The sequence below is a fragment of the Trichechus manatus genome, unplaced genomic scaffold (assembly GCF_000243295.1).
Source record: "Trichechus manatus latirostris isolate Lorelei unplaced genomic scaffold, TriManLat1.0 scaffold00058, whole genome shotgun sequence".
In the NCBI taxonomy this organism is placed as follows: domain Eukaryota; kingdom Metazoa; phylum Chordata; class Mammalia; order Sirenia; family Trichechidae; genus Trichechus; species Trichechus manatus.
Genome location: NW_004443994.1, coordinates 9,148,435 through 9,162,043, shown reverse-complemented (window position 1 = coordinate 9,162,043; position 13,609 = coordinate 9,148,435). Strand labels below are relative to the sequence as shown.

General features: G+C 45.9%; 1 protein-coding gene across 1 annotated transcript in view; it reads left to right on the top strand.

Moving 5' to 3' along the window:
* The window catches only part of ABCA4 (ATP binding cassette subfamily A member 4), a 174,073-nt gene that overhangs the window by 105,109 nt on the left and 55,355 nt on the right, over positions 1–13,609 (top strand). The window contains exons 18-24 of the mRNA XM_023733347.1: positions 1,685–1,774; positions 3,575–3,749; positions 6,522–6,653; positions 7,814–7,953; positions 8,440–8,577; positions 10,659–10,852; positions 12,368–12,452. Of these exons, the coding sequence (XP_023589115.1) occupies positions 1,685–1,774; positions 3,575–3,749; positions 6,522–6,653; positions 7,814–7,953; positions 8,440–8,577; positions 10,659–10,852; positions 12,368–12,452 (954 nt within the window). The remainder of the gene's footprint in view (positions 1–1,684; positions 1,775–3,574; positions 3,750–6,521; positions 6,654–7,813; positions 7,954–8,439; positions 8,578–10,658; positions 10,853–12,367; positions 12,453–13,609) is intronic.

The following is a 13,609-nucleotide window of genomic DNA, read 5'->3' as shown; positions in this document are numbered from 1 at the left end:
ACTGGCTGTGGAGCATCCCTGACCACCAGGCCTCATCGCTTGCTGCTGCCCTACATATACTCCAACTCTACAGAGGGAGGAGCGGGCAGAGAGAGGCCCTGACTGGCTACTGCATTAGGGGAAAAAAACTCACCCTGCTCACGTGAGGCCCAGTGACTTCAGACAGCTGGCAACAGCAGTTTCCTCCTGCCTCTGCTTTCCTCTTTGGCTGGCTCGCTCTTCTGCTTCTCTTCCCTTTCCAGGATGTCCTGATGTCCTTTTAAACCAAATGCCAAGTTTACAAAGTGCGCCTGTGTGTGTGTGTCTGTGTGTGTTTACACTTCTCAGTTTGTCTAGGCCTGTACCTCAACCCCCCAATTGTCAGTTTGTTGTACTGCGGTGGCTTGTGTGTAGCTGTGATGCTGGAAGCTATGCCACAGGTATTCAAATACCAGCAGGGTCACCCTTGGTGGACAGGTTTCAGCTGAGCTTCCAGACTAAGACAGACTAGGAAGAAGAACCTGGCGATCTACTTCTGAAAAAATTAGTCAGTGAAAACCTTATAAATAGCAGTGGAACACTGTCTAATATAGTGCCATCAAGTCAAGTCTGACTCATGGCAACCCTGTGTGTGTCAGAGTAGAACTGTGATCTGTATGTGGGGTTTTTCGTTTTATTTTGATTTTTATTATGGTGAAAATACACATACCAAAACATCCACCGACACAACAACTTCCATATTTACATGATCATTGCCATTCTAATGGGGATGAGGTGATATCTCACTGTGTTTTTGATTCGCATCTCCCTAATGGCTAATGATGTTGAGTACCTTTTCATGTGCTTGTTGGACATTTGACTATCCTCTTTGGTGAACTATCTGTTCAAGTCCTTTGTCTACTTTTTTTTTTTTAGGTTGTGTTTTTGTTATCTTACAGAAGTTTTATATATATTTTGGAGATTAGGCACTTATCTGGTATATGGTTCCTGAAAATTTTTTTCCAATCTCTAGGTTATCTTTTCATTTTGTTGATAAAATTCTTTAATATTCTATAGGATTTTCAGTGGCTGATTTTAGAGAAGTAGATTGCCAGGTCTTTCTTCCTAGATGCCTCTGGGTGGATTCAAACCTCCAACATTTTGGTTAGCAGCTCAGCACATCAACCAGTTACAAAAGGTTGGAGGTTTAAGCCCACCCAGAAGCACCTCGGAAGAAAGGCTTGGTGATCTACTTCCAAAAAATCAGCCATTGAAAACGCTAGGGAGCATATTTCTACTCTGACATGCACATGGGGTTTCCATGAGTACCAACTGACTTCATAGCAAATGATTTTTTCTGCTACCTCAACCAGGCTCAACTCTGGTGTTAAAAATCAAAGCAAAATACTGAAATGCCCATATAGGTAGATTTCTCAGCTAAACCATTCCTCAAGCTGTTCCTTAAACTGGGTGCCCATCATATCACCTGGAATGGACTTTTACTCAAGGTTCACCAGGACTTTGCTGTGGATTGGGGTGAAAGTCTGAGTCTGGTGGGCCTGCATGGCGGCTGGTCTTCTGAACGCTGACTTAGACCTCGGAGGGAACTGCGCTTTGCTGTTATCTTAGAAAACTCATTTGCTCCCCCCACTTCTCCTCTCCTTTCCTGTCTTTACTGATTCCTAGCTCTCACTGGAGAAGTAACACTTGCTTTTGGTTGGTACAGGGTGTTCAACCAGAGGAGAAAGGGCCCTGGAAAAGACCGAACCCCTAACAGAGGAAATGGAGGACCCGGAACATCCAGAAGGAATAAATGGTAAAAGCCCCAGACAAAGAACACAGAGCAGAGACAAGGAGAAGGCTCTGAACACTGCAAAGGCCCTTGCAGACCAAGACACCTCATGATTAGCATGAAATGAAACCCAGAAAACCGACTCTCTGTTGACAAGTGTTAAACGCGGTGCCCTCTCAAGGGTCCAGCTGCATGTGTGTGGAATGAATGGTCCAGCCCAGACATGAACGCATATTTCCTGGAGAAAGCAAACCCCAAGTATGTAGTGTGTCTGTGCCCTTGTTAGGCAAATCCCAAGTGAGTTGCACAAATGTGCTGACTTCCGAGGATTTAGCGAGAACAATAACTTGGGTCACTGGGCCTTAAAGCGGATATGAGCTATAAGGAAAGACAAAAATAAATGCAATGCCTTGCTTCTGTGCTCAAGGGGGATGAGCACTCCAGGGGAACTGACCACACTTCACTCGGGTTTACAAATCTAGAAGCCCATTCATTCAAGCCATCAAAAGCCTTTCCTGACAGTGGAAGTTACCTAATAATTCTTGAACTAATGGACCAGGTTCACAAGTGTTATCTCTCCTGCCTTTGCCGTCCTTATCTTCCCTCTCAAATCTGTACTGTACTTTTCCCAAGGGTTTCTATTCCCTAAGCATATGGCATTTCTCTCTGGTTGCTAAAATGCTGTTTCTGTCATCACCCTGGCTTTGGAGGGGCAGCATAGTCTCTGGGCTTTGCCTGATTTTGCATAAGTGGGTTCGGTTCCATGCCTTCTCCCCACCTCAGGTCTGTTTCCCACCAGTGAGGCCAACGACTCGCACCAACTCACAGAGCTGGTTTGCAACCACCAGTACCTCTGGGTAGACCCCGCTCCCAGAGTGGAACTTCAAAGCTGAAATCGGGGGCTGGGGGTCTAGTCCCACCTCAGTCACAGGCAAGGCCAGGAGGAACAGAAGGAGCAATAGGTTGCTTTCTGCAGGGGAGTAAACACTCAGTACGACAATATTGAGAAGATAAATCAAGTAGTGTTGTGTGGGGTAAACTGAGCAGGGAGAGATTCGAGGTCAGAGAGAAGGGGAAATCATGGTAATGTGAGCCGGTACTGGAAAGGGGTGTGTGGGAGTAGAAAAGTAGAGGGAATTTGAGGATCAGTGAAGAGGAAGAATGGACTGCCTGCCCAGTTAATCAGAGCAACCCTGGAATTTTAAGGAGCAAAAAATCAGCCTTGGCCAAGGTGACTAGGAGAATGGTGACTGCAGGAATGGACATTTTTCTGAAGAAAAATGTTGTTTAGGGAGGAAGATGAGGAGTGTGAGCTGCTACCCGAAATCCATGAGGAAATGTCTCCACACTGTCAGAAATGAAGGCCTGGTACTGAGGACTGAGCTTAGGGCTAACTTTGTAAAGACAGAGAGTGCCCTGTAATGAGCGTGGACACTGAAGCCAGACAGTCTGGGATCAAATCCCAGCTCTGTCACCTCACGAGCTGTGTGGCCTTGATAGGAAACTTGATGTCTCTGTGTCAGGTTTCCTCATCATAGAAATGACATAATAACATCCACTCCATAGGGCTGTTATAAGGGTGAAATGAGATAACCCAGGCAGAATACTTGAAACAGTACCTGAAGCACAGTGACTGCTCAATAAAAGTTAGCTGGCATTGTTATCATTATTCTATAGATTTGGCAAGTGTCCTTACAAAGGTCATAGCTGAAGCCATGGGAGCAGGTGAAACTATAGGAGAAAACAACAGTCTGAAGAAAGAACTTTGGGGAACGTGTACATTAAGGCATTATATTTACATCATGTTCGTTTTTCCCTTCCCAGAATCCTTCTTTGAACGTGAGCTTCCAGGGTTGGTTCCGGGGGTTTGTGTGAAGAATCTGGTAAAGATTTTTGAGCCCTGTGGCAAGCCAGCTGTGGACAATCTTAGCATTAACTTCTACGAGAACCAGATCACCGCCTTCCTTGGTCACAATGGAGCGGGGAAAACCACCACCTTGTGAGTCTTCAGGCAAAGAAGTTGAATAGCGATTCTCTTCTGTCATTTCTTGACTTTATTCTTTCCCTATTAGCTGCAGTCTACCCTTCCCCACTGAATTTTAGTGGCAAAAAATACACTCTATATTTGTGGTCCCAGGAATGTGTAAAGTGCACTGCAATTCAAAGCCAGCTCCCATGGACTGTTTCATTTGATCTTCACCAGAAGCCCGAGAGGAAAGTGGAGCAAATTTCATTGCCTTCTTTGTGTGCCCTAGGAAGCAGAGATTCAGTGAGTTGAAGTGGCTTTCTGAATGTCATTGAGCTCCAATGGTTCAGTGGGGCTAGAACCCGGTCCTCCCACCACAGGGCTCCTTCTTTTGCACAAGAGCTCATCTCTGACATCCAGGAGCCCGCCCCACCCTCACCCCCTCCTGGGTTACCTGTATTAAGGCAGTGATGAAGCCACTACATCACCCCTGGGACTCTGCGTTGGTAGCTGTTAGTTGCCACTGAGTCAATTCCAACTCATGACAATACCACGTGTACAGAGTAGAACCACTCCATAGGATTTCCAGGCTGTGACCTTTCAGAAGCAGACTGCCAGGCCTGTCTCCAAGGTGCCTCTCTGTAGGTTTGAATCACCACCCTTTCAGCTCGTTGTCGAGTGCTTAACCGTTTGTACCACTCGGGCACTTCTTATTTTCACAGAACATTCCTTTACCTGCTCTTTGCTAGGCAGCGTCTACATCAGAGTGGGGCTCCTGATGAGGGTTGGTAGTAGTTCTGGAGAAAGGAAAAAGGATGCTCTCTCTAAAGGGGCCTGTGGGGTAACACCCTGGCAGTTGAAAGTCCAGTTCAGGGAAGAGGAAGACTCTGTGGACCGCTCAGCCGGCGGCTTTCCAAGCTACTCTCAAGGGCCTGAGCGCCCTCTGCTGAGAAGGAGAACTTGCTGGCTAAGGTTTCCCAAGGAGCAGCCGAGGCTGACCTCTCAGAGGGCAGTGAGCCCGTGTAATAAGTAGTCCTCATGTCCCTCGGCTTTTTGCAAAGCCCCAGGAAGGAACAGCAAAGTGTACACCCTACTTTGGAATGTTCTCTGAGGGCAGGTCAGTGTGAATGGAATGTGGGGCCGGTGCCATTATATTTGGTTCTGTTTCCCTCTAGTGGTTGATCAACAGAGATTTCAGCTTCCAAATCCAAGTTCAGATAGCCTGAGATGGTATCTGAACTGAGGACAAAGCTGGGTGTGGCCACACTGGCTCTGCCTGATTTCTCTCCTTGTGAGCTAATATGGTCAGAGAGCACCAAGTTCCATCCAGCATCCCAGGGCTTCTCAAGGGCAAACAGATTACTTCATCCGCCACTGAAACGCAGCTTCCCCAGGAGGTAGAAACATAATGTTCAATAATAATAGTAACAGTGAGTTTTAGCTTTACTTTATGCTGGCACTGTTCTAAGAACTCTAACTTATTGAATCCTCACAATAACCCCATATGGTGGGAGTCCTTATTTCCCATTTTACAAAAAATTTAGTAGTTGCTATTGGGCTTTTTATCTTTTGGATCCAAAGATGATACCCTTGGTGATAATTCCTGTGCCTGGCTTCAGTCAATTAATCAACAAATAAACAGGGAAGGGGGGCATTGGTGGTTCAGTAGAATTCTCACCTTCTGTGCGGGAGACACGGGTTCCATTCCAGCCAACATACCTTATGCGTAGCCACGACCCACCTGTCAGTGGAGGCTTTTGTGTTGCTATGATGGTCAGTGGAGCCTCCAGACCAAGATGGACTAGGAAGGTCTGGCGATATACTTCTAAAAATCATTCAGTGAAACCCTATGGATCGCAATGGTCCAATCCTCAACCAATCACAGGGATGGCGCAGAACCAGGTAGCACTTCGTTCAGTTGTGCATGGGATCACCATGAGTTGGGGGCTGACTCGACAGCAGCTAACAATACACATTGAAGGTCTACTGTATGCCAGGGCTTCTTGCCATCATTAAGACCTTAGCCTGGGCTTTGTGATGGGGACATCTGGATTTTCAACATCTGTGACCACTCGCCCAGCAGGAAAAGCATTTACCCATGCAGTGAACACCTTTTATTGACCCATACAGTGCCAGGCACTATGTTACCACATTGGAAAGGGACTTGCAGCTGCAAAAGAACATTCTGACTGTGGTGTATAGAATTATGTAGCTAAGACTGGGATTGCAAGGTTCATGAGATTAGATTGTGGTTAATAGAATTATATATATATACTGCCCTGGCGGCGCAGTGGTTAAGCATTTGGCTGCTAACCAAAAGGTCGGCAGTTCAAATCCACCAGCGGCTCCTTGGAAACCCTATGGAGCAGTTCTCTTCTGTCCTATAGTGTCTCTATGAGTCAGAATCGACTCCACAGCAGTGGGTTTGGTTTTTTAGGAGTTATATACATATATACATATATATATGTATATAAAATAATGAAAAGGTTAATTTACAAAGGAAGAAAAACAGAGAGAGAATGTTCTGAGAGGCTGGGGTGGTCTGAGGCCCTCAGTGACAGCCTGGGAGAACTGGCAAAGAAGTAGAGGCAGAGAAGGAGGGCAGTGTGGTCGTCCGCATTCGGGCCTGCAGGTACACACCCTGTATGTGGAACTGTCTCCACAGGTAATGACTGTTTGGGTTCAATTCAGAGCCACAGGTAGGCATCGCTGTGAGAGTCCTCACCGACCCTGGTGAGGGGCTGCCCTCCCAAGGCGTGTTCCTAAAGACCATCTCTTCTGCCCACTGACGGCTGCGTTTGGCAGGTCCATCCTGACGGGTCTCTTGCCACCGACGTCAGGGACTGTGCTCATTGGGGGAAAGGACATTGAAACCAGCCTGGATGCGGTGCGGCAGAGCCTTGGCATGTGTCCGCAGCACAACATCCTGTTTCACCAGTAAGTCAAAAAGGAACTGAGACCCTCCCCAACCCCTCTCCTCACCCTTGCCCCCAATACACACACTCTCTGGAGCCCAGTTCAGGGATGCCAGGTCTGGGGGCGGATGGCAGTACTTTTGTTGGCCTTTTCCAGTGTTCAAGGTCCTTTTGTCCCTGCTTGCAGTGAGAAATGTCCCTCAGGGAAAGGGATTGTATCTCTGGTGCTTGGAAGTGAGGTCTCCCTCAAAAGAGTGATGCCACCTTCTCTCTGACAGAGTGGCTGGTCTCTAGGCCCTTTGCTTGGCCCTGAAATATTTCTCAGGAACCAAAGAGAGGAGAATCCATGTTCCTTTTTCCCTTTTAAGCCATGATGCTAAAGATTGACTTTTCAGGGCATTTTTCAGTTACTCTTTTTTTCCCCCAGTTAAAATATCTCTTACTTCTTATCTAAAAAACTATACATAGTCATTGTTGAAAGAAAGAAAGGGAGGGAGGGAAGAAGGGAAGAAGGAAGGATAACCAAAAAGAAGAAAACAGAAGTCATCTTTTATTTCACCATCCGGAGATAAATTAGATACACTTAGGTATAGAATTTTATAATTTTTAGAACGTTCTCCTATGCATATATAGATGTAGCTTCGTACTTTAAATGGAGTCCCATTTGAAATGGGTAGCACAAATGGTTAACACTCAACTGCTAACCAAAAGGTTAGTGGTTCAAGTTCACCCAGAGGCTCCTTAGAAGGAAGACCTGGCTATCTACTTCCAAAAAATCAGCTGATGAAAACCCTGTGGAGCACAGTTCTATTCTTATGCACATGGGGTCACCATGAGTTGGCATCAACTCAATGTTAACTGGTGTTTAAAACCTACCATTTTTTTAAGTGACTTTTTTTAACCGAAGATATCATGAACATCTTTTCATGTTGTTAATTATTCTTTTATAAAATAATTTTTAATGTTTACATCCTATTCCATTATATAAATGTATTATTTAAGTATTTCCCTATCGCTAGATATTTAGGCAGTGTTTGTTTTGTTTTTGTTTGGTTTGTATTATGAACAATGCCATGGTGAACATCTTCATTGCTTAATCTTTGTACCCATCCTTAAGATTAAATCCCCAGAAGAAGTGGAATTGCTGAGCTCATTGCCTTTCTCACTGTCCTGTCCCCACAGCCTCACAGTGGCTGAACACATCCTGTTCTATGCCCAGCTGAAAGGAAAGTCCTGGGAGGAGTCCCAGCTAGAGATGGAAGCCATGTTGGAGGACACAGGCCTCCACCACAAGAGGAATGAAGAAGCTCAGAATCTATCAGGTGTTTGATATTGGAAAAATACAGGGCTACAGATGGCAAAAGCTATTGTTTCCCAGTGCACCTCAGGTCAAGGGTATCTGTGGACAGGGAGAGTGTAGGTGGTGGTGGGGCTTATAACAGGCAAGCTCTTAAGAGTCGGAACACTTCTATAAAGTTATTCTGGGATGCTAAGAGCGGCCAACTTCTGGATCATTTCCCACATGGAACATTGTCTCACAGCAGCTTCAGCTTTATTTGTTCTGGTATCTATGTGTTTGAACTAAAATAGGAGGGCAGTCTTCAAACAGTCTGATCCTAGAAGGCAGAGATTGCCTTTTCTGCATTTACAAGACCTGCACACAGCTAGGGTTTTTGAATAAATGTCTAAAGAGGCAGCATCAGACCACTGCTGGATTTAAGGTATCCCGTGTATACCACCAGCCCTGGATCCTTTCTCTTCTCCATCCTCCACAGCCCCTGTGATGTCCCCTCCCTTTGTACCTCTAGGTGGCATGCAGAGGAAGCTGTCTGTTGCCATTGCCTTTGTGGGCGATTCCAAGGTGGTCATTCTGGATGAGCCCACCTCTGGGGTGGATCCCTACTCAAGACGCTCCATCTGGGACCTGCTCCTGAAGTATCGCTCAGGTAATGGCCCCGGGAAGGACATTGCTTTGTCTCAGGTCCACACTGTCTCATATCTGGAGTTTTGCATCTGACTGCAATAACAGCAGTAACTACATTCAGATGGGGCTTTATCAGTGACTTGGATGAACCTAAGTTCCAGTTGAGTCCTCCTGAGATTTTTACACCATCATAAGCATGAGTCACTGATGGTACAGCCTACTTCCCAGAATATTCTAAAAAGTTTTCTAGCCTGCAGCCCTTCTGTCTGGCATAATAGTGCAGCTCTAAGTGAAATTCCTTTTTGGCTAACGAGACCCAAGTCACCTACAAAAATCCAAGGAAGCTCCATAGCCGTGGGATGGCCACTGAGAACCAGGTGCGAGGGCTACATGCTGGGTATTCAGTGCTACAGAGAAAGGACTGCTATGGATGGGAATGTCTCAAAATGCCTCCTCTGTCACATCACCTTCCAACCAGAGGGTGCAGGTGCAGAAGACAGCAAGCAGAGCTCAGGGTGCCCATAAGAGTGACAGTGTGGTTCAACCCTGTGGTCCAACCCAAGATTTCCCCATCTCTCTATTTGCACAGTATTTCCCTATGCCTTTCACTGAAGATTTGCCATCCTGGAATCCTCATTACCTTTTTTCTTGTAATGGTATCTCTAGTTGGATCCTTGGTGGCGCAGTGGTTAAGAGCTCAGCTGCTAACCAAAAGGTCAGCAGTTGGAATCCACCAGCGGCTCCTTGGAAGCTCTCTCGGGGCAGTTCTACTCTGTCCTATAGGGTTACTATGAGTTGAAATCAAATCAACAGCAACGGGTTTTTGTTTTTTTTTTTTCTGGTTTTCTCTGATTGGTACAAAAGGGTATATATGTGTACGGGTATGTGTTCTTTGCAAAGATTATAAATGTGGATTACGTGATCCAGAGAATACAGAAATGGAACTCAAGAGATGCTGACTAACAGTAATCAGTGTGTCCCATATATGGTGATTTATTTGAATCAGGTCCTATGCCTGATGACAGGATCTTGTTTGCGACAGTGCTTTACAATATGTAGGGTGCTATACAGGTGTTTATACTGGTGGTGTAGTGGTTAAGAGCTATGGCTGCTAACCAAAAGGTCGTCAGTTCAAATTCATCAGGTGCTCCTTGGAAACTCTGTGGGGCAGTTCTACTCTGTCCTGTAGGGTTGCTATGAGTCAGAATCGACTTGATGGCAATGGGTTTGATTTTTTTTTATGTAGGCATTTAATGGAGCCCTGGTGGCATAGTGGTTAAGAGCTTGGCTGCTAACCAAACGGTTGACAGTTCAAATTCATCAGCCGCTGTTTGGAAACCCTATGGGGTGGTTCTACTCTGTCCTGTAAGGTCACTGTCTTAGCCATCTAGTGCTGCTATAACAGAAATACCACAAGTGGATGGCTTTAACAAACAGAAATTTATTTTCTCACAGTCTAGTAAGCTAAAAGTCCAAATTCAGGGCGTCAGCTCCAGGGGAAAGCTCTCTCTCTCTATCGGCCTTCTCATCAATGCTCCCCCAGACTAGGAGCTTCTCTGCACAGAGACCCTGGGTCCAAAGGACGCGCTCTGCTCCCGGCACTGCTTTCTTGGTATTATGAGGTACCCATGTCTCACTGCTTCTGTCTTTTATGTCTCAAAAGAGATTGGCTTAAGACACTGTCTAATCTTGTAGATTTCATCATTATAACTGCCGCTAATCCATCTTATTAGATCATAGTGATAGGATTTACAACACATAGGGAAATCACATCAGATTACAAAATGGTAGACAATCATACAATACTGGGAATCATGCCCTAGCCAAGTTGACAGATATTTTTGGGGGACACAATTCAATCCATAACCATCACTATGAGTCAGAACCAACTCAATGGCACCTAACAACATAGAGGTGTTGGTAGTTGTTGTTGTTATCTAATATCTTGGAATTTGCTGCAGATTTAGCAACCTTGTTCTTATTTATTAACTCCCACTTTGAGTGAACGTGTCACCGGGAGATTGCTGTATGCCGCGCACATCCTCTAGCACTGCGCCCGGTGCAGGGCCTGCCTGGCCATCACTCTGGCCCCTTTCCTTGCAGGCAGAACCATCATAATGTCTACACACCACATGGACGAGGCAGACCTCCTCGGGGACCGCATTGCCATCATTTCACAGGGGAGGCTCTACTGCTCGGGCACCCCACTCTTCCTGAAGAACTGCTTTGGCACTGGCTTCTACCTCACCTTGGTGCGCAAGATGAAAAACATCCAGAGCCAAACAAGAGGCTGTGAGGTACGTGTCTGCCCAGGGAAAGGGCCCGACCTGGGTGAGAAGGAACTCAGGGATTTTCCTAAGACAGCTACCACAGTGTGGCACTGCTGTTCCAGGCATTTCTACACAAATCAAGCTCTAGTTGTCAGAGTTGGCCTCTTTGCTTCCGGGATCATTTGCAGGTGATTTTGATAAACTGACATTCTGAACCCTCCTGCAGAGGTGCTTAGCCCAATATGAAATAACTAGTTTTAAATGGCACGAGATGATTAAATTCCAGTGGTACAAATGGTCAATGCACTCGGCTGCTAACCGAAACATTGGAGGTTTGAGTCTACCCAGAGGTGCCTCAGAAGAAAGGCCTGGTGATCTAATTCTGAAAAATCAGCCATTGAAAACCCTAAGGAACTCAGTTCTACTCTGTCACACACGTGGTCACCATGAGTTGGAAGAGACTCAGGGCAACTGGTTATCCCACACTACATGTTTGGTTTGGTGCAACACAGATGCGAGTGCTTTCTTCTGAAAGGATATGCTGTTTCAAGAAGAGTATTTGTTTAATCATCTTTTTTTCCATTCCAACGTTTACGTTCTGTAAATAAACCTGAGTTCCATTGGCAAAGAAAGCTAAGAAAAGGCCTCCATATGAACTATAATCTAAAAATGATTTAAAAAATTTTTTAAAAAACCCGTTGCCATCGAGTCGATTCTGACTCATAGCAACCATAAAGGACAGAGTAGAATTGCCCCATAGGGTTTCCAAGGAGCAGCTGGTGGATTCGAACTGCCGATCTTTTGGTTAGCAGCCTGAGCTCTTAACCACTGTGCCACCAGGGCTCCATAAAAATGATAAAGGTATTAAAAAAAAAAAAAATACCGATCAGCAGGGACCACTTCAGCATCAGGAGACCCAGGTTCAGCACTTGACCTCAAGGTGGACAGACGGTGATCCTAGGCAAATTATGTAATTCCTTCTATGTTTTTCCACAGGGAGAGTGAAACTAATCATCCCTGCCTTTGCTTCTCAGGGATGTGGTGAAGATAAATGAGATAATGTATTATGAATGTGCTCTGGGCTCCTTGAGAAGAGGCATTACTCACTCAGACTGTCGCAATTGTTACATTGCAGCATTATTTATGCTTCTGGCCCCTCTAGTGGAAGGGTCTGGCTGCTGCTGGGTTTTGTTGTCCCAGGTAGATTTCCACAGCCCAGCGTGTACCCACGGTGAAAGAGGAGCAGAACGCCTGCACGGGCAGACCTATACGTGTCACATAACTAATGACACGTCAATAGGATCCTTTGAGGTTCTGCTCCTCTCTGCCTGACTCACACACTCTCCAGGATAAAATCAAATGGCCACACCCTCAAACTGCTCAGATGAATTAAGAGATTAAAATTGAGAAGAAAAAAAACACATGTTGCACACACTTGGCTGTGAGAAACAAATAAAGCATGGCGCTGAGAGCATCTGGCATCAGGGAGATGTTATCTGAAACAACGTGTCCCTTGCCAGTCATCCCGTCCATCTGTTGTAGGGGACCTGCAGCTGTGCGTCCAAGGGCTCCTCCATCCAGTGTCCAGCCTGTGTTGATGAGCTCACTCCAGAGCAAGTCTTGGATGGTAAGGGCTGGGACAGGCCATACCTCAGTTCTGGCGATCGTCCTCAGTATTGTTGGGTGTGTCCTGTTGGGATGCATTTTAATGGGAGCAAAGAAAGCACTCTGTGTGTTTCTCTGGCTCAACATCGTGCAATTGCTCAGTTTTTCCTTTGAGCTTTCTTCTCCTCCACCCTCCTCCATTTCCGAAAGGGATTTTAAAAATCATGGACTCACAGGACCTCTCTCTTTAATGAAGAATCCAGTCTTTGCTCACTCTGTGCCTTGCCCATATCAAGCCTCCATTCCTGGGGCCCTCCTGGCTCCGGCTCCAGGCAATATTCCTCAGTAGCCAGAGAGGATGGCTTCTAAAGGTGCTCTGTGGAGCCCTCTGGTGGAGACACGGTGCTGCACAGTCTTCAGTGAACTTTACAAGGGAGTCAGAAATTGCGCTGCGTGGATGGCAAGTCTGTGTAATATCACATACCCCATGCTACACTCATAACTCTCCCCTCAGCTTCACAATTTTTCATAGATTCTCCCTTGTATTGGGGCACATTAAGTCTCCAAAGGGGCGTCCCCCCTCCACAGAGCTGTCACAGAGATGCCTCCACGGAGATGCCACTAAAGAAACGATCATTTGCCTTGCAGAATTTGAGCGCGTGGATCCAGAGACCTTGCCAACAACTCTTTCCATTCTCCATTAATACCCACCTGCCTCTCCCATGGGGGTGTCTTTGCAAATGGGATACCACACACCCCATAGTTCCCAAGTAGGAGTGAAGCTAAATTTATGTGCTGACCTAGGCTAATGGAGGGTAGGGGGGTGGGGGGAAGAGGGGAGGATCTGCTTATCAATGAAAACAAAAAAATTCCCTACTTAGCACACAGTTTTTCTAAATCTGGGAAATATACTAAATGAATTCCGGGGGAAACTAGACAATATTTATGTACCATGCTTAAAATTTGAGAGAGCGTGCCTAGAGTTGTGTTTTCAATATTTGTTCCGTCACCATCTCTTTGCACTGACAGAACTGTGGTCAGTGTGAAAACATCTTTTAGGACAACATTTCTGTGTCTTTTTCCCAGACTGCTTTGCTGTGGGTCTCTCCCTGCTTTACGAATGTTTGTGCTGGAAGGAATCTTGGTAAAAAATTTCATAATTTAAAAAAAAAATGAATG